General features: G+C 37.5%; 2 protein-coding genes and 1 long non-coding RNA gene across 4 annotated transcripts; 2 read left to right on the plus strand and 1 right to left on the minus strand.

Annotated features, from left to right (window-relative positions):
• Positions 1–1,673: 1,673 nt before the first annotated feature.
• LOC144036404 (chitotriosidase-1-like) lies at positions 1,674–5,319 on the plus strand. The gene is made up of 11 exons (XM_077547011.1): positions 1,674–2,840; positions 2,939–2,970; positions 3,062–3,088; positions 3,196–3,397; positions 3,483–3,533; positions 3,648–3,813; positions 3,903–4,027; positions 4,107–4,206; positions 4,305–4,469; positions 4,550–4,630; positions 4,753–5,319. Exons 2-11 carry the CDS (start codon positions 2,946–2,948, stop codon positions 4,903–4,905), a joined length of 1,095 nt encoding a protein of 364 aa, XP_077403137.1. The 5' UTR covers positions 1,674–2,840; positions 2,939–2,945; the 3' UTR covers positions 4,906–5,319.
• Positions 5,320–11,263: 5,944 nt separating this feature from the next.
• LOC144035848 (uncharacterized) lies at positions 11,264–11,638 on the plus strand. Its single transcript, XR_013288519.1, has 3 exons — positions 11,264–11,315; positions 11,426–11,445; positions 11,540–11,638. It is a non-coding gene; the product is annotated as an uncharacterized LOC144035848 (long non-coding RNA).
• Positions 11,639–12,474: 836 nt separating this feature from the next.
• Positions 12,475–18,705, minus strand: nherf4b (NHERF family PDZ scaffold protein 4b). Of its 2 annotated transcripts, XM_077547507.1 has the most exons (11): positions 18,620–18,705; positions 17,283–17,325; positions 16,829–16,887; positions 16,546–16,751; positions 16,244–16,448; positions 16,023–16,159; positions 14,190–14,394; positions 13,927–14,123; positions 13,149–13,322; positions 12,878–13,081; positions 12,475–12,773 (listed from the first exon to the last, which is right to left on the minus strand). In XM_077547507.1, the coding sequence occupies exons 1-11, from the start codon at positions 18,684–18,686 to the stop codon at positions 12,768–12,770; spliced, it is 1,503 nt and encodes a 500-aa protein (XP_077403633.1). In that variant the 5' UTR covers positions 18,687–18,705; the 3' UTR covers positions 12,475–12,767. The 2 variants fall into 2 exon arrangements, with proteins under 2 accessions (XP_077403633.1, XP_077403632.1); XM_077547506.1 differs by having other exon boundaries at positions 12,475–13,081.
• Positions 18,706–24,621: the final 5,916 nt, after the last annotated feature.

Genomic DNA, 24,621 nt, shown 5'->3' on the forward strand with positions numbered 1-24,621 from the left:
TGATTCCTTTACTATACTATACTCTCTTTCGGAAAAAAAAGTGAACTTATGTGGGCCAGTCTGAGCCTTGAAACTCCTGGGCTGAAAATGAGTCCCCTGTTCACTACTCTACCAGTGAAAATAAAGCTTGACTTTACTGATTTTTATCCATTTTTTATAGTTCTTACTGTTCAGTGTTGTTTGTTGCTGGCGCCTGTCCCTCCGGACTTTGGGATTTATGGATTATTTAGAAGATATGGTGGACCATAACCTCACTAGATGCCAGTCATTCACAAGGCACATATAGACACTGACTGATCATTCACACTGTCACTGACCAGGACCTGAACCCATTCAGTCACCCAAGTTAGACGAGTGTACTACACTTCAACAATACCAAAAAAAAATCTTTACTTACAACATAAGGAAGTGAACATTCGCTTGTCTGAAGCAGTGAAAGGTTACCTCACAAAATACTGGGTGTGTTTTCTGTTAATGCCCTTCATAATTATTTAATGAGCTACTGCTACGTTAATTCATCTGTGGTTTTAAGAGGACAGTTGAAGGCGGTGGCGCAGAGTTTTTTTTGCTATAGATGAATCATCTTAAATCAATCAGTTTGTTTATTGTTGTGCAGATGGTTTGGCTCCACGTTGCAACCAATTTAGAGCGCATGAATCTATTCTTTTAATTAATCTAATACCCTACTCAGTTTCTTAAAGACAATATGAAAAACCAAGGATTAAAATCAGTGGAATAGCATTAAATATTACAAGGGGAAAAAAAGGAGAGCAATGATGATGACATGTCAAATCGGTCAATTTACCGAATGAACAATACTGAGCTCTCCAGAAGAAAAAAAAAAAGGAATAGCATTAAATATCTGCTTTTAATCACTGCTTTGGGAATTTGGACAAGAAACCAGTCAAATGAAATAACTCAGTGGAGCTAATGTTAAAAATATGATGCCATCGGTTGACACGTGTGTACAAACCGCTCATCACGGGCTGAACCAAGGTCTAATCATCACTATCAAAACCTCGTCACAACTGTGGAGTACGGGGCATCGTGGTTTGGGGCTAATTCAGAACATGGATGTGTTGCCACCATGGACAATACAAATGATTTGTCAAGTTTATCAAGATATTTTGCGGATTCTGTCAGATTCTTGACCTCAACCCAATTTAGATGCTGTGGCATGACCTCAAGAAAGCAATTCACACAAGACATCCCAAGAATATTGCTGAACAGTCAGTCTTATAAAGAGGAATCTCTTCCTGACCGTTGTGCAGGTCTGATCTGTAACAAAAAGTAACATTTAGTTTTGCTGCCAAAAGCAACTCAATTATTACATCCATTGTTTGTGCGATATTAGTTCAATAAAACTGTCAATTGCTGTGACTTGGATGATAGTCAGGTCACATTTTTATGGCTCATTTATAGAGAAATGCAGGTCATTCCAAAGGGTTCACAGATGGCTATGAATCTCTTCATGAACTTTTTGCAATTTCATTTTTCACCTTAGGATTTGACTACAGCCATCCAGTTCTAAAGCTCAAGTCCGTTACCAATAAATTGTTGTGCAGTCTACATAAGTCTTAAAAAAGCAAATCATTGGTGCTCAGATGTGAAAATGTTTGATACAATGTCCAAATTGTACTGTAGCTGTCTTGACTTTACAAAACACTCTTTACAGCAAAGAAATGAATACATTGGGCGATGTTGCAATCAAAAGTCAAGACAAGTTAAGGCTTCATTGTGTTCTTTTTAAACAAATGTGGAGAGTAGATCGTCGATATCAGATTTGTCTATAATTTAACCAAGGCCAGTGTCTGAGGCCCAAAGCTAATCATCACAGCAAGTCTTTTGTAGAGGATCCGACCTCAGAACTGTCTGGAATGAATGAATCTTGTACATTTTATTGAGAAAACATTATATTTTTGTGTTGTTTTATTACTTTATGTACAGTCTGTTTTACTTTCGTTTTATGCACAGCACTTTGTTACGGTGGTTGTTGTTTTAAAGTAATGACGTGAACTTGGGTTGAGTTGCGTTCAGCACAGATGCATCATAATTGGCCAAGAAGCCAAACAGGACTGACAAAAACATAAACGGTAATAAAGCCTAACCTAAACTGTAATAATTGACCACTTTACCATTACCTGATGACGTGAAAGGTAACACAAGTATTGTGAAATGCTTTATGCAAACCCTCAATCGAATTCCAAGTGACTTTGCAAAAAACTGTTCAATAATGACGCATAATGTTAAAGGCCAAATAACTTTTAGTTTCTTGAAAGAATGACCAATCCACCTAAATGCCACACCTTGACTTCAACTATATAAGTGAGACCATCTCTTCATCACTTACTCATCAGCAAAGAGAGGCAATCAAAGCTGTCTTTGTGTTGGTAAGTAAAAATGTTTATTTCTCCATTATTATGGGTTTAAAATGCATGCTAAAACATTTGGTCTTTCTAATGTTAGTTGTTGTATTTCCATGTGTGTCCAAGCTTGAAATGTCTTGGCTAATAACAATTATATAGAGGTTAACAATGATGAGAAACTTTTTACTTAATTTATTCAGTAATGTGAAATAGCTATTAAGCAAAATTCTAATTTTTAATGTGTAAAAAAATAATAGAATGTTAGTCTATATGTGGTGACCAGTAAATCGCCTCTCAGTCAAAATTAGCTGAAATTGAACCAAGTTCATCTGTGACCCTAATGTAGTGCTATAGGAAATTGATTGGTGAAAGGAATTGTGCTCTCGATAACCCCCATCCACTCTTTTTTTCTCTCTCCAACCATTCCAGATGTTCTTTGGTCACTGATTATATCTTTCCCACAAAAATCAAAAGGTAAAACATCTTAACTCAACTAGTTGATCTATTCTAAAGGCAAGTTAACGTTAAATCTTGCACTCAACTAACTTTCATTACTTTTTGCAACTTTATAGAAACAGGATGCACAAGATCATTCTTTTTGCAGGTAAGGTGAACGAATGTTTTTTTTTAACAGTTCATGGCAGATTAACAAGTTGCATTTGAAGTTTGAACATTTCTGATATGTCAATTTGCAGGTCTCTGTCTGACCACTGCTTGGTTGGGTAAGTCTATGCATTGCAATGGTTTGTGGATCCAGTGAGCAAATTTGCAAAGTCACTGTTATTATTATTAGCTATTTAAATGCCATGTGATTTTTCCAACCAATCAGCTTCGAGCGAAAGACTGGTGTGTGTCTATGACAGCATCTCGCACCAACGATGGGGGATTGCACGTTTCAAGATTGATGACATCCAACCAAACCTGTGTACCCATCTGATCTATAGTTTTGTCTGCACCGATTCAAAATTAGAAATTTCCCTTAGCTCTGGTGACAAAAAGAAGTTTCCACTCTTCAAGAAGCTGAAGCACAGGTCGGACCTCGAGCTTGTAAATTTGTCTTACCTGCATATTACGTTTGTTCACTAATTATGCATGTAAACATGTCTGGTCCAACAGTAACCCATATCTGAAAACCATTTTGGAGGTCAACCTGATTTCAAATCCGCTGTAAGTAAAGGTGCCCAATGTCCTCATACTGTATAATATAATTGCAAGACGATATAGAAAGCTGCATCCTGTCTTTTGTTGTTTCAACACAATACTTTTCCTTGTGTTCAACAGATTCCCAAAACTGATAGCCACACAAGAACATAGAGCGACTTTCATCAACTCTGCAATCTCCTATTTAAGAAACCCTGATTATATGTTTGATGGGATCAACATCTTGTGGCTGGATAACACAAAGAAATTACCGGGAGTCAAGAATGATTTCACAAAGCTCATCAAGGTATGATCCTGAAATTCTACTGAGGACACAAAAGATAAAGCATATCCTACACTTCTTGTCCACTTCACAAACCCTTTCTGTTTGTATAGGAATTCCAAGAAGCCTTTTACAAGGAGGCGGCCCATAGTGGATTTGAGAAACTACTGCTCACTGCGAGCGTCTCTGCTGAGCCATCAGTTATTTCTCATAGCTACGACGTCAAACATCTTGCAAAGTAAAGTATTTTGAAACGATTTTCCCAACGTACCCTTTTCATCTTTTGCCAAGCAGTAACATTTCTTTTGTTTTATCAGGGACATAGACTTCTTCAATGTGATGACGTCAGATATTGAAATAATCTTTCTGAAAGGCCGACCATCTTACTATCCTCCAGAAGAATCATTCAATAAGGCGGTAAGTAACAACCAGTACAAACCACAAGTATTGCAAAATTGATCATGTTTTATTGACTATGTTTTCTTAGCTCTAACCATTTCTCTCGTACACGTTAGGCTTCTGCGGTGAACTACTGGAAAACGGCGGGAGTGCCTACCGATAAGATTAACTTGGGAATTGGGGTATTTGGAGAAGCCTACACCACTGACAGTCACGGTAACATTCAAACGGTGGCAGGCCATTTGCGTGATTTACCAAAAGGGTTCTGGGCCCGTTATGAGGTAAAAATATGAGCAACGCAAGCAGCTTCTGTTAGAACCGGTGGGAATGCAATATTTTAAAATGTGGGTCTTCTTTTCAGGTGTGTTACTTCCTGCAAAGAATTGATGAGGCTTCAACTACGAAGGTTGTCTTTGATGACATACCTTCTATTGATACAAAGGTAGTCCAATTCAGTCACACACAAAACCCTCAAACTGAGGGACAACAAAGTGTTTAGCACCACGTTGATAAAATTACAACACATGATTTACAGTTAACATTTTTTTCCCCTTGGCTGTAAAGGTTCAATACATTCAAAACCACAAACTTGGAGGAGCCTTTGTCCTGTCCCTGGACCTGGATGACTTCAATCACATAAGCTGCAATCATGACCACAAATTTCCTGTCATCCACTATCTGCATGATAAACTAGTTCCGGCTCATTACCACAAGTAATCCAGAGGCATCATTATGATTCATGTTTCATGAGTTCAAAACAGCGTGGTCTTACTTCCTTGTCAGGAAAAAGACTCAATGACTTTGGTATCTCTGTGTGTGGTGGGTGAATTTACAGTACTTAATTGGAGCTATAATGGAGATAAAGATTCATTATCTAATCAGTAGTTATTTTCATTGTTATTGCATAGTGGCATTATCCCTACAATGGGGGACAAATCATAAAGGAATTTTTTTATTTTTTTTATTAAATTGCACTCGTTGATCACGGCAAGAATCTTTTTTTCAGTAATGGGGTGTTAGCAATCGGCCACTGGATCATATGGTAATTCAGATTATACATTTATAGTTTGTGTGGCCACCTGTAGCTGAAGATCATCATTCTGCATGTTATTCAATGTTTTAATCAGGTGTTTTTGTGGAACAAAATGTAATAAAAGTGTAAAAAAAAAAAAGTGCTGTGCATTATTTTATTTGTTTTGACAAACAGCTGTTCATTTCAGTACAGTACTTAGTTGCAATAGAAACATTATTGAAGATGGATAAATGGGGGGAAAAAACAACTTCTAACATCAGAATATTGTTCTCCCGGTAAATGATTTCAGTAGTGCTATAAAGTTATTTATTTAGTGCTATAAATTATTTCATTAATGCTTCTTTCTTTTCTTTGCGCTTGAAAAAGGCGGGCACTCCTACTCTGCTCCTCTTCTGCCCTTATCTTCTCTGCTTGCTGACTTGGTCTTGTGCAGACTTTTGTCTGGTCCCTCGACACAATCGACAAACTTTCTCGTTGAGAAGAGCAGGGAAGCTTGTCAGGCTGCAACATTTTTGCTGTCAGGTATACCTTGGCTCCTTGAACAAGTTGCCTGATGGCTTGTGATGTGCTGTCAACGCTCAGACTCAGGCGACGAGCGAACTCAGTCTGTTTGAATGTGACTTCTCAGACACTTAGCATACTGGATCTGGATCATACTGGTGAAGTTAGCGAATCGCCTCGAAGAATTGATTGCCAATTCGGCCAATTGATACACAGAGTTACCCCCCGTATACTGTACATGGCGTTGGAAATAACCCGATGTACAGTATGGGGGTGAAGGACAGACACCATCATGGCAGAAATAGACGTAATTTCCGCTTTTTACTTTAAACGGTCAATAAAATACGTTATATTCATGTCACTCACCACACTAAATAAAGTAGACGGTTTCCCACTCGCTCCAGAAGTGCAGTTCTTGTCGGTACACGGCAGAAGCACGGACTTACTTCGTTTGGATAAAGCGGAACTATGTGTGTGTCATCTAATGTTCCTACGCGGACGTGTATTTTATTGTGCGATTAACTTAATGTTGGTTATGCATTTAATAATGAAGCAATAGATTAGACACTATGGAGAGTGTAAGCTTGAAACTTACTAATAAAGAGGAAGTCAACAACAACAAAAAATCAATCAATCTTTATTCGTATAGCACTTTCACGAACAGGCTTAAACATTTTCTTTCATTGAAATATTATTATTGCATCTATTGAAATAAGTTAAAACACAAGTGGTAGGACTAGTTTTCAACTTCTTCCTACTCCGTTTTAAACATGTAAACTGCCAAATTGCTGATGATTTTTTGTCTTTCTTCCTATTATTGTTTTTCATTTTTTTCACATCAACTTATATTTTATACTTGTAATGTGATTATGTTTATATGTTTAATAAAACCAATCAATCAGTTATTTGTAATCGCGAGCACGTCAGCCATATTTAATGTAACAGGGCCCCCGGTGTCATGTTTTGTTTACTCCCTGTCATGTTTTCCTTGTGTGTTCCCCTTGTCTTGTCATTTCCTGTTTTATTGTGAAAAGTCTGACTCCTCTCGTTTCAGGTCACTTGCCCTTCCTCGTGTGGTGTCTGTGTCAACCCTGATCCCTGATTGTTTCCACCTGTTCCTCATTACCCTCGAGGATGTGTTAAATAGTCTGCGTTTTCCCTGTCTTGTGCCGAAGTGTTTTCGTTTGAGCCACTGAAGCATGCCATAGACCACAGCCTTGATACCCAATTGCCTTGTTGCCTTTATTGCCTTGTCTCGTGAGAGAACCTTTGTTTGTAATTTTGTATAGCTTAGTTTTGTTTAGTCATAGAGTGATTTTTGTTTTTGAATGTAGTTTTGAACTTCCTCCCTTTTGGAGCGCTTTCAGTTAATGTTTGTATAGTCTTTATTTTCTCCCTCTCATCGAAGAGCTTTTGTTTTGATAATTAAAAGCTGCTTTACCCTCCACCTCTTCCTCTGCGTCTGAGTCCAAAAACAGCCTCGTTGTGTCACCCGGAAACTGATGCATGTGAATTGGATTTTGACTCTTTTGAGATCTGCACAATAAATGTTCTAGTTTTTTTTCAATAATTTTGTTGTTGTGTCATATTGTACTTTATAATTAGCATTGATTCATTTATTTTGTATGATAAAATTAGAACGCAATAAGAAAAACTATATCCATGCACTTTAAACAAAAAACAAAAACTATAATAAAATCTAAAATTAACATGCCACAAGGTAGCCCAATAATATTCACTAAACTAACATTGAAAATAAAATTTGACTTTACGACTTCCATTTTCTATAGTTCTTATACACTAACAATTCTAAACATGTTGACTTATAATATAAGGAAGTGAACACTCGTTTGTCCCAAGAAGTGAAAGGTTACCGCACAATTAAATACTGAGTGTGTTTTCTGATTATGCCCTTCATAATTATGTAATAAGCTACTGCTACATTAATGAATTTGTGGTTTTAGAATGACATTTGAAGGCGGTGGCACAGAGCTTTTGTCGTCAAATCGTTTGTGTTTGTTTATCGTTGTACAAAGGTGGGCATGTCAGTCTCTCGTTTGTTTCCATCAATGATGGATGCCCACATTTTTAGCGAATGTGTTATGACGCAAAGCCTCGAAAAAATACACGATCTGTGTACATTTTCAGGCTTCACGTCATAAAGCACTCTGAAAATGTGGGCATCCATCGTCGACAGGGACGAGACAAGAAATAGAAGTGCCCACATCTGGTTGCAGATGGTTTGTCTCCATGTTGCAACCATTTTGGAGTGCATGAATCTAACCTATGACGGGAGCGGCATGGCTCAGTGGTAGAGTGATCATTTCCCAAACCAGAGGTTGTGGGTTTGATCCTCAGCCCTTGTGACCATGTTGAAGTGCCCTTGAGCAATATAATCAACCCCCAGTTGCTCCTAGGTGACTGAAGAGACAGTTTGGCGCACTGTGAGTACGTTGTAGGTGGAAAATCACATTGCAAGTGAAAGCCCAAAGCCCATAATCTATCAATTTTTCATTTAGAAAATTACATTTACAATTATATTTATTTGTTATATTATTTCTTAATGTACAGTATTACATTTTATGTTCAGTCTTATGTACAGCACTCTGTTCCAATGGTGGTGTCAGGGTTAAAAGAAACCCCGACTGTAATGAAAAGTTTGCTCTATAGGATTTATTTGGTTGTTACTGTCATAACTATGAGATTCATTTTTCAAAAAACATTTCCAGTTTAATACATTTGGCATTTTTTATTTGGAGGTACGCCACCATTGTTATTAACGTCGCAACGCATTCAGTTTGTAATGATGTAGAATAGCGGCTGGCTCTCTGCCGAGCAATGTGAAAGGTCAATAAAGAAACCAAGGTAAGCCTTGTTGCATTCCTAAAAAAACAACATGCGATCGGGAGAGTCACCCTCCCCCACGCCGTGCTCTCGTCACTTACCAGATCGGCCCTTTAGGAACTGTTGAGGAATGAATGTAATTTGTCCTCTTTGCGTGTTCCAAAAATGAAGATAGATTTAATGTAAGAAAAAACACCTTTGCAAAAATGATTTTAATCTTTCAGAGATCTCTGGACAGATAACAGCCTCTAATTCATCACTTAAACAGGTGGGATTCAGATCATCAAAATGTGTCTCTTCCGCGTGTACAGTGTCTTCTTATAGTTGAAAGAAGACCTCCTCCTTTTCATTTATAGACTAAACATACTCTTGGTACTTTTCCGTGAGCAGATGGCGTAAACAAGGTCAGGTGGGTGTATGTTCAGGGACAAATTCTGTTCAAGGACTAAATATGTTTTCGCACAAAACGCTGAGAAGGAACTTTTTTAGACTAAATATTATGTCCCAGCTTAAGGTCAAATTATACCGAAATCAACACCACCTGCTATCCACGTCCACAAAACATTTCGACAAGGTTAATATAAAGAATTAAAATGTTAATAATGTGTAACAATGGTTAATAAAATAAAATGAAGTATTAAAAATGTTATAATATCTATCAGAACACTACAGAGGCTTACCTTGCTTTCTTTATAGACGTTTCACATTGCTCGGCAGAGCGACAGCCGCTATTCTGTCACTACGCACTGAATGTGTAATAAATAATAATGGCGGTGTAGATACATATAACATTTCTACAAAATGTATCAAACTGGAAATTATTTTTGAAAAATGTATTTCAGAGTTGTGTTAGTAACAACCAAATAAATAATACAGAGCAAACTTGTTATTACAGTCGGGGTTCCTTTTAAAGCATAAATCTGCTCATAAGACAAGGATAACAAGGATAAGAACACAGACTGAGAGTCCAATGTTTTCATTTCGAAAATGAGAAAGAGGTCTTTTGGCATCAGCCTCAAACGCTCTTGACCAAAAGGGCCCCTCTCCTCTCATTTTATTTTCTCTCAAACAGAATATGTTTTACAAGCTTTACAAGTTTTACACTCTTTCAAAAAATAATTCTACACATGGTGAATTGAGCCCCCTCCCCAAGTTTTACAGGTTTTCACAAGGGAATTCCACACGTGGACAGTTGACCCACTGTTCCCCACCTAGTTGGGGAATTTCCAAAACACAGTCTTCTCTTGTCTAAAATATAAAACAACATTCTAAATACTATTTTATTTGTCTTACTACACTATATTTGTTAAATAAGTAAACACTTAATATTAAATGCACAGGTTAAATGTGTTTAAATGAGATAACATATATACATTTTCCATCAAGTGGAAAGTACTCTATAAATGAAGATTACTTGGTTTGAGTTGAGTTCAGTAAAAATGCATCATACTGCGTGACCAAGAAGCCAAACAGGACTGGTTAAGAAACAACAAACAAACAACACAATAATGAACGAGCCACAACCTGAACTGTAATAACTGACCGCTTTACCGGTAACTGGCGACGTGTAAAGTAACAGAAATGTCTACTTGGTCCATGCAACCCTTCAGCCAAATTTAAAATTACTTTCCAAAAGCCAATTTACAGTTAATGTGAGCTTTAATCAGGGTTAGAACACACAGTTCTCAGGCTGTTTTTTGCCTCTTCACGTTTGGCCAATTATAATCAATTTTGATAATGAACACATAATGACGTAAAGAGCCTAAGTTTCTTAAAAGAATGACAGCTCCACCTAAATGCCACGCCTTCTTCAACTATATAAGTGAAACAGTAAACATATGTTTATTTGTCCATTAATATGGATTTCGGATGTATGCTATCACATTTTAATTGTCTATCTAATGTCAGTTGTATTTCCATGCTGCTTCCATCGATGTCAAAGCTCGAAATGTCTTGACTTATAATAACAATTATAAAGAATATAACAATCATGATGACACCTTTTTGTTCTCCCACCATTCCAGATGTCCTTTGGTCACTGATTAAATCTTTCCCACAAAGAATAAAAAAAAGGTCACTTTTAACTATTTGATGTATTCTAGGCAAGTCAAAGACAAATCTTGCATGCGGCTAACTTTCATTAATCTTTTTGTAACTTTATAGCAACAAGATGCACAAGATCATTCTTCTTGCAGGTACTGTGCACAAATTATGTTTTTGAACAGTTAATGTCAAGTTGCATTTGAAGTTTGAACATTTCTGATATTTGCAGGTCTCTGTCCGACCACTGATTGGTTGGGTAAGTTTATGTATTGCAATGGTTTGTAGTTCTAACTGATCAAACTTGCAAAGTCACTGTCATTGTTATTCATTATTTAAATGCCATGTGATTTTTCTAATCATTCAGCTTCGACCGAAAAAGTGGTGTGTGTCTATAACAGCGTCTCAGTTCAATGAATGGGGATTGGACATTTCGAGATTGGTGACAGCAAACCAAACCTGTGTACCCATCTGATCTTCAGTTTTGTCAACATTGATCCAAGTTTTAGAATTTCCCCTAGCTCTAGTGACAAAAATAAATTTCTACTCTTCATGGAGCTGAAGAACAGGTCAGACCTCAAGCATGCAAATTTGTCTCTTCATCCCTGCGCATCACGTATGTTCACTAATAAACAAGGAAACATGTTTGGTCCAACAGTAATCCACATCTGAAAACCCTTTTGGAGGTCAACCTGATTTCAGATCCGCTGTAAGTAAAGTTGCCCGTTGTCATCATATTGTAGTGGCCGTGACTGAATTCATCATTTAAGTTATTTTGCTATTTTCTTTTACTATAATTTTGCTTTTTCTCTACTCCAGATGACTCATTCGCAAAGGCGGTAAGTAACAGCACAGGTCCATTTATACTCATGTTTTATTGGTTTGACCACCATCTGTGTTTTCTTGGCCCGAACCATTTCTCCCATACGCTAGGCTTCTGCAGTGAATTTCTGGAATAAGGCGGGAGTACCTACCCATAAGATTAACATGGGAATTGGGGTATTTGGAGAAGCTTATACTACTAACAGTCAGGGTACTATTCAAGCGGTGGGAGGCCTTTTGACTGATATACCAGAAGGGTTCTTGGCCCGTTATGAGGTAACGTACGAGCAGCAGGAGCAACTTCTTTTCGAACTGATGGAATGCAATATTTCAAAATGTGGGTCTTCCTTTCAGCTGTGCCCTTTTCTCGACGGGCCTCTTGAGGCTTCATCAGATAAGCAAGTTGTCTTTGATGACAAACCTTCTATTGATGCAAAAGTTGTCCCATTCAAACACTAAACCCTCAAACCGAGGGATAACAATGTGTTATTGATGATCAAATTGACAGCATTTGAACACGTTTTACCGTCAACATTTTTCCTGCAAAGGTTCAATACATTAAAAAACACGACTTTAAATGAAATAATAGATTAACCCCCCAAAATATATATATATATATATTTTTTATTTTTATTTTTAAAGGATAAAAGATTAAATATATGTTTTCCACAAAAACCGAACATGAAATGATGGTGGGAGGGAGCAAACAAACAAAAATTATTGAAAAATATTTTTGTTTTCATTCTTTTCTTCAAGTCATGAAAGTGATCACCATCAGTCATTGTAGGACCACTTGTCCCTAAGGCCTGCCAACCTCCTGCCTAACAATAGATGGCGCTACATCCTTTGTAAATAATGGCAATGGCTTCAAGTCACAGGTCAAACAGTAGATCGCATGGGCCAGGTAGACGATATTTGATAACATTCTGTTAAATTTGAACATCCTGCCAAATATAAATAACTTGTTTAGTGTATATTAATGTTTGTACTGGTTAAGTATGATGTTTCAACTTGCATGCTGTTACTCTGTAGATTATGAGCACAAGTTTACAAAGATGGTCATCTTTTAATGCATACACATATCCATTGACACATTACAATTGAGAAAATATTTATATGATAATCATACTGTAATAATACATTTGAATGAAAGTGCCTTTCAGGAAACTCAAGGTCACTGTACATGATTGCAAGCCATTCAAATGGGTCATCCAGTTCATTTTAACAGTGTTAGAAAATGGAGTTTAAACAGTTTGAAATTGCATCAGAAGGTACACAGACAGCATGGAGTGTTGTCATGGCTATTAAGTCCGTTCACAAGTGTGAAACTTCTGTTTCTTCATCCCTGTTGAGAATGAGCCAGATTGTAAGGTAAATGTCACACTGCATACTTAACGAGTGTAGAATGCCTATTTTCGTTCAATTTTTACAAGTCTGAAATTTTGTCACCTCACTGGTGGTAATAGAAAGTTTCTGTTTCGAGTTGTCGTAGTCCTCCTTATCCTTGACGAGTAAGGAAAGACATGGCCCTCCTTCTTTCACAAGCATAATGACATCTTCCAGGTATCGGTCCCCCACATTTTCTCCATTGACTTCCCTCACTATATCACCTATTATTAGTCCTGCTTTCTTCCCTGGGTTCCCTGGGGCCACCTGAATAAGACAGAACAAATGTTATCTTCATGCAGAGTCTAATTAAAAAGTGATATTTCAACCCTACTTGGTTGATGAAGGTCCCGGGACACTGTGGTGTATAGCCATGGTTGAAGCTGGGTCTGGACTGAGATGAATCTACTATATCAGTTTGTAGGCAAAGTTCTGATCCACGGACTGGTTCACTGCTTTCCATTTGAATAGCATCATCTTCACAGAAGAGGAGCGGTGACAGCCCTAACTGCAAGAACATTAGACCAAATATAGAGCTCCACTGCCATTCCCATCTGAAATTCACACTTATTTTGGTTGTATTAACCCTGAAGAACCCAAGAAGCCTTTTCTTCTTTGGAAAATTATGAATTATACATTAAATGACTGCTATAAGTTCACTGAACACCAAAATATAAGTTTTTTTCAATTTTAACCCTTTTTTTTAACTAGCTCAGAGTTGCTAATTTATCAAAATATATATATAAAACATACTCCTAGGCATTCTGCAACATGATATGAAGTAGATTAACAAAAAAAACACAATTTTACCATCTGATGGTTTGCTGAGAAGATGGTTTTGTTTGGATTGATTTCCAGCTCAACAAAACACCACCACTCTGGCTCATGTAAGTGCAATATTCATCCACTAGATGGCCCCATGCAGGGGTCAGAAGTGGCACTCTGGACTTTTGAAGTTAAATTTGTAAAAAAAAAAAAAAAGGTATTTGTTATTTGAGTAGCAGAATTTATAGGGGCCAAATTTGGCACCCCGTGGGTTCTCCAGGGTTTTAAGCACACACACACACACACACACACACACACACAAAAACTGAACACAAAGCGACACCAACCTGTGTGTAAAACTCATGGCCCTGTGGGGTAATTGTCCTAAGTGAGATATGTGGACCACTCTCTCTCACTCTCGTCACAATCTCATCATGTTGCAACAACTCCACGTCCTCTCCATTCACCTCCAGCAGCACATCGCCATCTCGCATGCCAGCCCTCTCTGCCGGACTGCCAGTGTCCACCTTACGCAGCACATGAGCTGTCGCGTATGAAGAAAAAATGAAAGACCAAAAATGTGTGTTGAGCGCACTTTTTCAGCCCTCACCTGTACGACCTGAAGGGGCCCTCTCAAAGCGAAGGAAGAAACCGTAGCCCTCAGGTGTCAAATCCAAATCTAGTTTTCTCAATCTATAGGGCAGATTGTGTGGAATTGCCATAGCAGGGAGTATGGGCATCCGTAGTCGAGTGTACTTCTTCTCACTCTCACTGTCGATCACTAGGATGGTGATGTCATTGTCACATGTTTTCATCTACAACAAAATTGCAAAGGTCCAGAAATAATTGTATAGTAACGCTTTTCAATTTCTTTGTCTTAACCACTAGAGTTAATTTCATCAATGAAAACTAAACAAAAATTATTTCGTCAACCCACATTTTTCACCTGACTGTAACTAGACTAGACTAGACTAAAACCCTCATTAATAAACAACATGGGACTAAATCAGTAGGTTATATGCATTTTTGTTGACAAGACGAAAATGTAAAAACTGGACTAAAATCTAAGGACATTTTAGTTCATGAACATAGTGACACACCCCCTTTCAAATCTGCAGTTAAAGAGACAGCATCATGCACAAACACATGGGACAAACAGGCAGTGGATTCACGGTGAAAGGTTAAAAAAAATGGAGTAAATTATCATTATAACGTAACATTAATCCAACGGTTCTAACGTTCCAACAATAATGTTAATCCAACCGCTAACTAATGCTGGCTGATTTACTAGCTCGTAGCATGGAGCCATAATAGCCACTTGTTGATATACTGTCATTGTGTGTGAAGTTGTTTTTCATCAAAAAGATGAGAGAAAATTTTATGTGAAATAGTTTTAGATTCAAAATGTTCAACACTATCTGCTGAGAAAATAATATACGGAGCTAAAATGATTCTCCTGACTAAAACTTTGAGAGTTTTTGTTGACTAAAAATAATGTTTTCTTGGACTAAAATAAAGACTAAAATGTTAGATTTATAGTCGACTAAAAGTTGACAAAATAAAAACGGGATGGAGTTGACTACTGGTAAGTACCAAAAACGTTAAATAACGTTTAGTAAAATCCTATGGAGGAGTGCCAAAGACGTTAAAAGACGTTTGTTTCAAAACAGAGGTGAAACTAACCATTTTCTATTGTTGATTACACAAAAACGGAATAAGGTAGAAACAAACATTTTTTTCTGATGAAAGATGACAGTCCAATCTTTTATTTGGTAGTATGTGTGTTTCCATAGTCCAAACACATAATTTTCTGTGGACCTTGAAAGATCAGTCAAAATGCTTAAATCGGCTGGCACCCACGGCATCCCTTTTCTGAAAACGTCTGGCAGTCAAAGAGGTATAATAAAAATTAACAAGCGTGATTGAAACTGGACTAAAACGGTGACTAAATTTGAAAATGCCTGATAAAATTAATATTATTAACCACCACAGAATTATTTTCTTGTGGATCGATTCTTGAAGAAAAATATCAGTAAGTCAAGAATCCAAAATTCCCCCAAAAAAGAAAGAAACTGCAGTCAGATTTGCAATCAGTTAAAATTAAGGTCAACGTGTATCAGAATGATAGAACATGTTAAGTCTAATGCTACAAAACTGATCTAACAGTGTTTCTCAGTAACAAACTTCTCATTGACAAATGCACGTCCTTCCTCATTGGCCAAGTCAGCGACACGATCTTAACTAAAGAGAGCATGATTGCTTAGTGAGGACAAAAGGGAAGGCAGGAAATCCCACAAACAAGCAGAAAGGGAGGTGGCTGAAGTAAAGTCCTAGCAAATCATTTTCAAGAAGGAAGTACTCATACTGTACTTACCGTATATATTTCATCATTGTCCAAATCATTGTGGACCTTGATCGTTATGTATTAAGCAGCTGTTCATACCATTTTGCCAAGTGCGGAGTGTGTGAGTCCTGAAACCCCGGCTCCATTCATCCAAAGCAGGCGATCCCCCTTAAGTACGCCCGCCTTTTCAGCTACCCCTCCACGCACCAGGTTGACACAGAAGCAACCTTTTTCAGCTACATGGCAAATGGAAAAAACTGAAAAATCCCGCGCAGTCTTTGGTCTCAAACATTAAACGTGTGCGTTAAAACTGGCGTTACCTCCAACAGGTGTGAAGTTGATGCCCAGACCCAAGACAGGATCCCTGGTCATGTGACACAGTCTCGGTGGTTTTAAGTCCTCACCCTTATATGCTTTGACAAGATTGCGGAGGTCGTGCCCCGTGGCGATTTCCTTCTCATATGCTTCCCCATCCAGAACCATTAAGCATAAGTGATGTCCACTTAGCTTTATTCTCCTGGACACCTGATTCAAAACGACTACACTATGACACTCAAAAGAGCCTTCTACCTGATGTAAAAGGAAATCTAGACAAAATAAAGGGAAAACGCAACCGGTTTACCTCCTGATGAGGAGCATCCTCTACATAGACGTTGTTGACTTCAAGAAGCCTGTCCCCATCTTCAAGTCCACAGCGCTGCGCAATCCCCCCAGAAACGACTTTTCTGATAATGTGACCTTGTTTCACCCATTCCACTCTTAGATGAAAGCCATAGGCCTCCCCTTCCTCCTTTCTCAGCACACAGAGACGCGGTCTGGGTGTCGACTCTGGGAGTGAAGATAGAATTGTAATTCAATGCAGTTGCCTACAGTGGATGATTTGAAGCTGCTGAGAATGAATGTACCTTCTGTCATGACCATCAGTGGGTTGTCAATTCCCTCTTTCGGATTAAATGTAAATCTCCTTCACAGACAGATGAGCGACCAGACCACTTTAGTTGAACATGTAATTAAGGTGCGTATGTGCAGTTCAAATGTATCAGGTATATATTACTGAATTGTAAATTGTGAATTTTATGACATTTGCTTCCGATGATTTGAATGTCACTAGCATTAAATATAGGATCACGTTAACCTCATTGCCACAATAAAACCGTTATCTCTGAACACAACAAGTCTTATCTTGGTCCCACTCTGTATTAAAGATTACAGTGTTCCAATATTTGAAATGCTGCGCTGAGCAAAAGCACACACAAAAATCTAAAACCCTGTGAAGTAGCATACTTTTAATAAGCGTGCTAGCATCACAAGCTAACGTTCACATATCTAACATTGTTGTTTATTCATTATGTACAGTACCGTGTTTCTTTGGGAGGCTTGATGTTCATGCTGTAGCTGTTCTCTGTTCACAAAGTTGGTTAAAAAAACGTGGGGAGATAAACAAATAGATGGAAAGAATTAGATCAAAAAGCAAGAGTTACTTTGTCCTAAATTTAATGACCACAAAGTTTTGGGAAAACAGAGAAGATCAAGTGTCTAGTTTTAGCAGCATGCAGTTAAGTGAATACAGTATTGCAAACGTTTCTTATTTGCGAAACATCCATCTTAAAACACAGACTGATAAATGACAGAGAAGTATAACAATTTGAATTTCGAGCTCTGTGAATGTTCTAGTCACTAACTGAGGCATCGGCATTAAACAGTGTTTTGGAGACTTAAAGTGAGCAACTGAACTTCCTGTGTATTATCTTAATCTTTGCTCTTTTTCAAGGAGGGTCGGCTTTCCTAGAACAGAGTGTACTATCTGTAATCTACTGGCCAATAGAATTGAAGCAGTAGTTTGCACAATAAAACACTTCAAATAAAATACTTGTGCTGTTCTCTATGCATGGCAAGAAGTTTTTTTTTTTTGGGGGGGGGGGGTGGAATCCAGTTAACTCTGTTATTGATTCATTATTGTTCATTCTGAGTCAGTATCAATTGTTGCCTTTGGAATCACTAATTAAAGGCTTTTTACTGCATATCCTCCAAAATGATCAAATAATGTATGCAGTCATTTTCTGTTATCAATCATGTAAGAGAAAACATATTCAATTTTAAATAATTGTCTTGTTGCTCATGAACTTTAACCCTTCAAACAATGGGTTAAATAACTATCCATATGCTGTAACGTCTCACTGCTTTTGATAGCATTTTGTCTATATCACATTGTGTTACATTAACAAATTACACTAAGTGCCTCAATGTTCCTTGTTCTTTGCCAGTTGATAAGATAAATGTAACACAGTGAGTACTGTAGTACAATTTGCCAACATGAAATTCTTCACATACTGCATGACGCCATGCAAATTCACTTTTTGCCTGGAGTAGAGCAAAAACTATTTGTTGCTACTAATGGTTCACTGTTTGCTTTTCCCATCATAAACCTTTAGGCGTACTGTATGCATTAAAGTAAGACTCACTTTCCTAATAATTGTCACAGGGTGGAGAAATATAGTTTTAAGGTTAAAATATATTAAGAGTCTGGATGTTGTTACCCATTCAAACACTCAAATAGTCAGTAGAAAGGAAGCCCAGAGAGCACAAGACAAGGCATCAAAATATTCAAAGAAACATTTGCAACCAGGATGACATAAAAGACTGCTGCTGAAAAAAACACAACAACATGGTCAAATACAGTATTTTAAATGCCGTACCTGTATTTGATGTCATTTTGTGCCGCACGGAACGAGATGTAACAAGGAGTAATACAAACCCAAACATTTATTCTGATGAATGTGGCTCCTCCCCCAAACTGGAGCACCAGACAGGGGCAATGTCTAATCATTATGAAATTTGTGCACACATGCCTTCAGTTCACATCAAACTTTTGCAACTTAAGTATTAACTTATTTGTGTGTCCTCGTGAGAATTACTTTCAGTGAGGGTGATGCCAATGAAAAGGATATGGCACAATAACTGCTGCTATGATGGTACTTAATGACATTATTGAAGGTCTGGAATGTAAAATATATATATATTGTACTGCACTTTTTATTGACTTGTTGAAGGCTTGTGATACTGTTGATCGTGGCATCTTGCACAAGAGACTCGTGATTCTCCCAAGGGGTCCCACAACGTTCTGTTCTAGGTCTACTGTTATTTTGTATTTATATTGGGGGTGTCAAAATGAGTGCATTCATCTTGAATTAATTTAAAATTCCTTTAATGCCACTAATTATTTTAATATGTGATTAATGACCGCCCCGTACTCGGAAAGCCTGTACTGGGGGAATTCCAGTCACAATGCAGCAGACACGTCCACTTAAAACTTTACCAGTAATAAATGTAATAATAATGCATATATTTGTGGCGATTGGGGTATTTTACAATATTAAAAATGTGCACAATTTCAAGTTACTTCATGTTAAAGATTAGCTAGCTCTTAATCTGAAAAGGAACGTGCACTGAGCTGTCACCAGTGTCTTACAATTGCAATTATGCCATCTAGTGGCAGAAAAATGACTTCAACACAAATTAATATCACACTTGTTTTTTACAGTACAGTCTATCTTTTTAATTTCAACTAAATGTTATGAATTATTATGAAATTACTGTATTAATGACTAAAAGATGCGACCAAATTTCTATTAGTTTAACATTTTTTCCCCACTTTTATGTTTATAAGAGTATGAAAACTTTTGTACATTTAGAACAGACATAAAATGTGTGATTAATTGTGAGTTAACTAGTGAAGTCATGTGATTAATTCCGATTAAAAATTTGAATTGCCTGACACCCCTAATGTATATCAATGATCTCTGTCAAGGTTTTCTAATGCCTGTTTTCATTTGCAGACAAATCCAAATGTTTTTTTGTTTTTTTCAAATGGAAAACTGTTATCCTTTTTTTTAAATTGAAACTGCTGAAGGAACATAACTCCAAATGGCCACCAAAATGTGTCTTTTAAGTCACATATTGAGGGTCTTGCTTGAAAACTGAAGCTTTAAATTGGGGGCTTTCTATAGGAACCGAGCTTGTTTTTCATTTATGGCAAGGACATGTCTTATTCCTGCAACTTTTTACTTGTATTGGACTATGGTGATCTGCTTTTTATGAATTCACCAGCACCTGAGGAAATTGAACAGTGTGTACTATTGTGCTCTGCGTTTTATTACTGGTTCCCGAAATAGTATTCACCATTGTACGCTCCTCATCTTATCTTTGTGCATACAGTATAGGCTACTTCGTATGGTTCTCAAAAAATCCTCCAAATGACAGTTCCTAGGGTTAGGACAGAGCTTTCAAACATGCTGCTCCTTTTTCATGGATAAATTATACTTAGAGTACTTTTGTCACATGACTGATTTTCACCAATCCAACATACAGTAGCTACTCGTGACGTTAGACTCCATTTCAGCAATCAAACACAGCCAGGCCATGACATAACGGAACGCAGTCTGCGCAGTCCCACAGAGAAGGAAAGTGTTCAAAGTGACTCATTTACTGCATGGGAGGAACCTATATTTACCTTAAAGGTAGCCTTGGCTCACCCGTGACCCGGGAGAGAAAAAGCGGTGTAGGAAATGCATGGACGGACTAGGGCTGTAGCTATTGAGTGTTTTTATTATCATTCAAGTAATTAGATTTTTGTTGTTGTTGTTGTTAAAAACAGCTATTTTGAATTATTAAACATATACTAATTATTCAGTAAAGTGATTGAAAGTGCATCTGCGCCTGTCTATGTTTCATCACTAAGGTTATTTTAGGTAACTAAAACTAACAAAAAAACTCAAACTAAAATTCAAAAAACAATTTTGTTAACGAAATAAAATAAGAACGAAAATGCTTTAAAAAAAAATGAAAACTAACTGAAACTACATTTTATGTTTACAAAATGAACTAAAACTAACTATAATTATAGCAAAAATGTCATATGTTTTAGTCTTTGGTAATCAATTTAATACATGAGCCTTTGGGGATGATTTCTTTTTTATATTAACCGAAATAAGGACATTTGAAAGTGTATCACACAAAAGTGACGTCATCTTTTTTTCCCCCTTTTTTTTCTCTTGAGAGCTGAGGATTGTTCATTCGGCAATTTTACCGATTCGACGTGTCATCATCATTGCTCTCTTCGACCTCTCTCTCCGCCACCGCCCGGAGAGCAAACCCAGGAGCAGGAGCGCCCCCCACCCCAACACGGCCCGCGCCCCCAACCCAACGCAGCAAGACGGGGAACGGCAGGCCCGCGAGGCACCGACACACACACACACACGACCCACCATCCACCCCCGCCACCCACCACAACCCAGTCCCAGCCTCCCCCTTTTTTTACGTATGAAATTATCTAATTATTTGTCTTTTACAGACTTTTTTCTCCTATCGCACCAACTGCAAGCTACTACAAGTGACTGCAGTAATATCAGTTATTTTGCTTTGACCTGTTTTTGTAATTGAATTATTTGAGTAATTCCAATAATGGTTGTAGCTCTATGATGGACTAAAAAAGAGAAGTCATCTGTGTCTGCTTATAAATATCAGCATTTCAGCCTACAAGAACTGCTTGGCTTCTTTCTTTGGAACTTCAGAATCATACAATAGGCTGTCTTGGTCTGCGTTGGCAAAATGTAACCCTGTGAAATGAACTCGTTAGTAAAACAGTTGTATGCATTCAAAAGGAGCAGAGAATTAGAAAACATATTTACAAGCTGGTGACGAAGTTTGGAACCAAGTAGTGGCAGTTCGACCAAACGACGGAGGAAAATCTGAAATGTTGGCCCCCAAAGATAAAGAATCTTTGAGTTATGTAACAGATGTTGGCATTGTTGATATTATATAGATGAATTTCAATAAAATCACATTATATATAATTAATACTCTCTGGCTAGTGACCTTATTGTGTATCTGTGTGTAAATAAAGTTAACACCATTTATTGTGGCTGCCTTTACCTTAATTTATGTTATTTTTCATTTAAAAAAAATAAAAGAATGTTGTTTTAAAATGAAAAACTTGTCTGCAGAATGATTATCGAAGATATCAGAATAGATGTGTAAATGAGTAGACAGATGTCTAGAAGGAGATTGCGTTCATGGGAAAACAAATGCACTGCAGGATAGTTGGTGCCGAGTTAATACCTGGGTCAGTGACTTTTAGTTAAAATACTCTTCAAGGTATTATGAGTATCTTCACTCTAAACTTCTAAAACCCAGCAAATCCATGGCATTTTCATTGAAGCTTGAGGCCACTAGATGGCGTCATGTTTCAAAGCAACCTTAGCCAATCACCTACACGGAGAGAGCAAAGGCCAAGTGAAGTCAATAAATAACTTTTTTTCAAAAGTAGTTCAAAGGTTCTGCTCATAATTTCCTGAATGCCAGTAAATGAGATTTTGGACGAATGTTCATCATTCAAATTCTGATTGTGCAATGTTTTACTTGCATGGTTTAATTCTCAAATTAGAATAAACCAATTTCAAATTGAAATCAATCAATAAGTCTTAAAACAGTGTTGAATAGGCAATGATTGTGGATTTGCTATCCACACATGCTAATGAAAGGTTGCCATTCTGTTGAGAAATAGTAGCCCAACCCACAATGTAAAGAAATTATCTTATCATTTTGGGTTTAGGATGTATTGTATCGCACATGGCTTTGAAAAAGAATTTCATAAAGATGACATAGCGATACACATGCATCGTTTGCTTTTGTGAGGTTAAAAGGTGATGATGTCTTGTGACCGTGACTGGCAACGCAGTGAGCACTAGACAACATGGTGTTCGTACAATTTTAATTAAAAAAATTTTTTTTTAGTATTAAATTCAAGATTTAACATAATTTGGGGTGCTGTCAGTGTGCAACGGTGTGGACGATTCTGTGTGGATTTCTGAAATGTTTGCACCTTACTTGGTGAAAACTAATGGCGTAATATATTGACAGATTGTTATAGTAGTCAAACAACATTTCATCACATTTTGAAACCAAAATAATCCTCACACATCAAATTACAGCGATCCATAGTCCAATGCTTTTCAATGCGCAGAGAGCTTTCTTTCACCAAATTCACCGAGTTAATGTTGCATTCGTGGAAGGTGGGAAGTCGGAGCGATCCCTCTCGGATTATCCCACTTCCGACCTCAAAAAGTTCGAGGCAAATGCAAACAACAAAGATGATTGATTATGATAACAGTCAGTCCAAATCACGTTGGGTTATGTGAAGTTACTTACTTCAAATAACTAAATTAATGTCATAATAAATAAAGTGATAAATATAATTGTGTAAATTCACGGTCTGTGTCTCTATTGTTGAGTGACGTCAAATTGAAGCCGGTTGTTGTCGCGCACACACACACGTCGCAACTCGGATCTCTAAGTTCAAAGGGGCGTTCCTGCGGCGCACACTTCCTTGTTTGATGTCTGAAAATTCCAATCTCCCACCTTCCTCTTGTACTCGAATGCTGCATTTTGACTTGTGACGCAAATTCGGAATAGGCCATATCAGGACTGCTGATAAACAGATCCAACTTGAACAAATTGGAAAGTCAAGAAAGTTGGTATTTTTGTTTGTTTGTTTTTTGTTTCCTGAAAAGCTGTCATTTTGGAGATGGTGGGATTCTCCCACTGACGTCACACCAAGACATGGCGACTTGCTCATCACGGTTTTTCAGTGCTCAGGTAACGACCAATCCCGACTCAGGTTCAGAAAAAAAGTAAGCCCTGATTGGTCATTACCTAAGCCCTGAGCAACTGTGTTGTCATCTTTTTTTGCTTTCTTTATTAATTCAAACTCCAACATCCAATTCAAACTGAGCACACAAACCAGAATGGTGCTGTCAAACAAGACAACTGTGTTGTCATCTTCATTTGACAGCAAGTAGCAAAATGGTCGCCTCCTGAGAGGCTGAGATGGGTAAAAAAGGGTGGATTTTGCTGCATAACGTATACTGTATTACACAAACACAATATAACTCAGAATCCAGTGTTTAGACTAGTCGGGCTGCATAGATGTTGCTTCGCATATCATCATCAATGCTATGGCTGCTCAGTTGTCTAGATGTTGACACTATTTTAGTTTTCCTGATGCGGCAGATGATGAGCAAAATTGAGTAAAGGGAGATGAAAACTGTTACTGGAATCCTTGAGGAAACATGGTAAAATATACTGCTGTTCTTTGGGTTTTTCTTTTTCATAATAACCAAAGACTATGGCCTCCATGTGACACCCAGAGTGCGAAGGCCACAATTGTGACACACTTGACTTCTTTATGGGTGTCATCAAAGTCATGGCTTTAACAGTATTCCTAGCGTTCAGGTCTTGACTCAATCATTACACAAAATAAAAACAAATGGTGGGGTATCTGTAATTGTGCTTTGTGAACCAATTTCTGGAATCTGGAAGAATTAGATAGCAGATGGCAATAGATATTTTTTTCTTTTTCAACCTTTATTTAACCAAGAAAAATCCCATTGAGATCAATGGCCTCTTTTTCAAGGGAGTCCTGGCCAAGAGGAAGCAGCAAACACAAAATAGCCTATAGTGTCTACGCAGATGCAGTGTAATATATTTGCATAGATTAGATACCTTTGAAACCATAGAGACCTTTTTGTTTTCAAGCCACACTCATAAAAGCTAAAGACAAGGATGTCCTCCTGCTAACATCGAATGACTAAATATATGTTTAGAAGCGAGTGAAGTAGCAAACAAATGCAGGAGATGCATA

Source organism: Vanacampus margaritifer, chromosome 16, assembly GCF_051991255.1.
Source record: "Vanacampus margaritifer isolate UIUO_Vmar chromosome 16, RoL_Vmar_1.0, whole genome shotgun sequence".
Lineage (NCBI taxonomy): Eukaryota > Metazoa > Chordata > Actinopteri > Syngnathiformes > Syngnathidae > Vanacampus > Vanacampus margaritifer.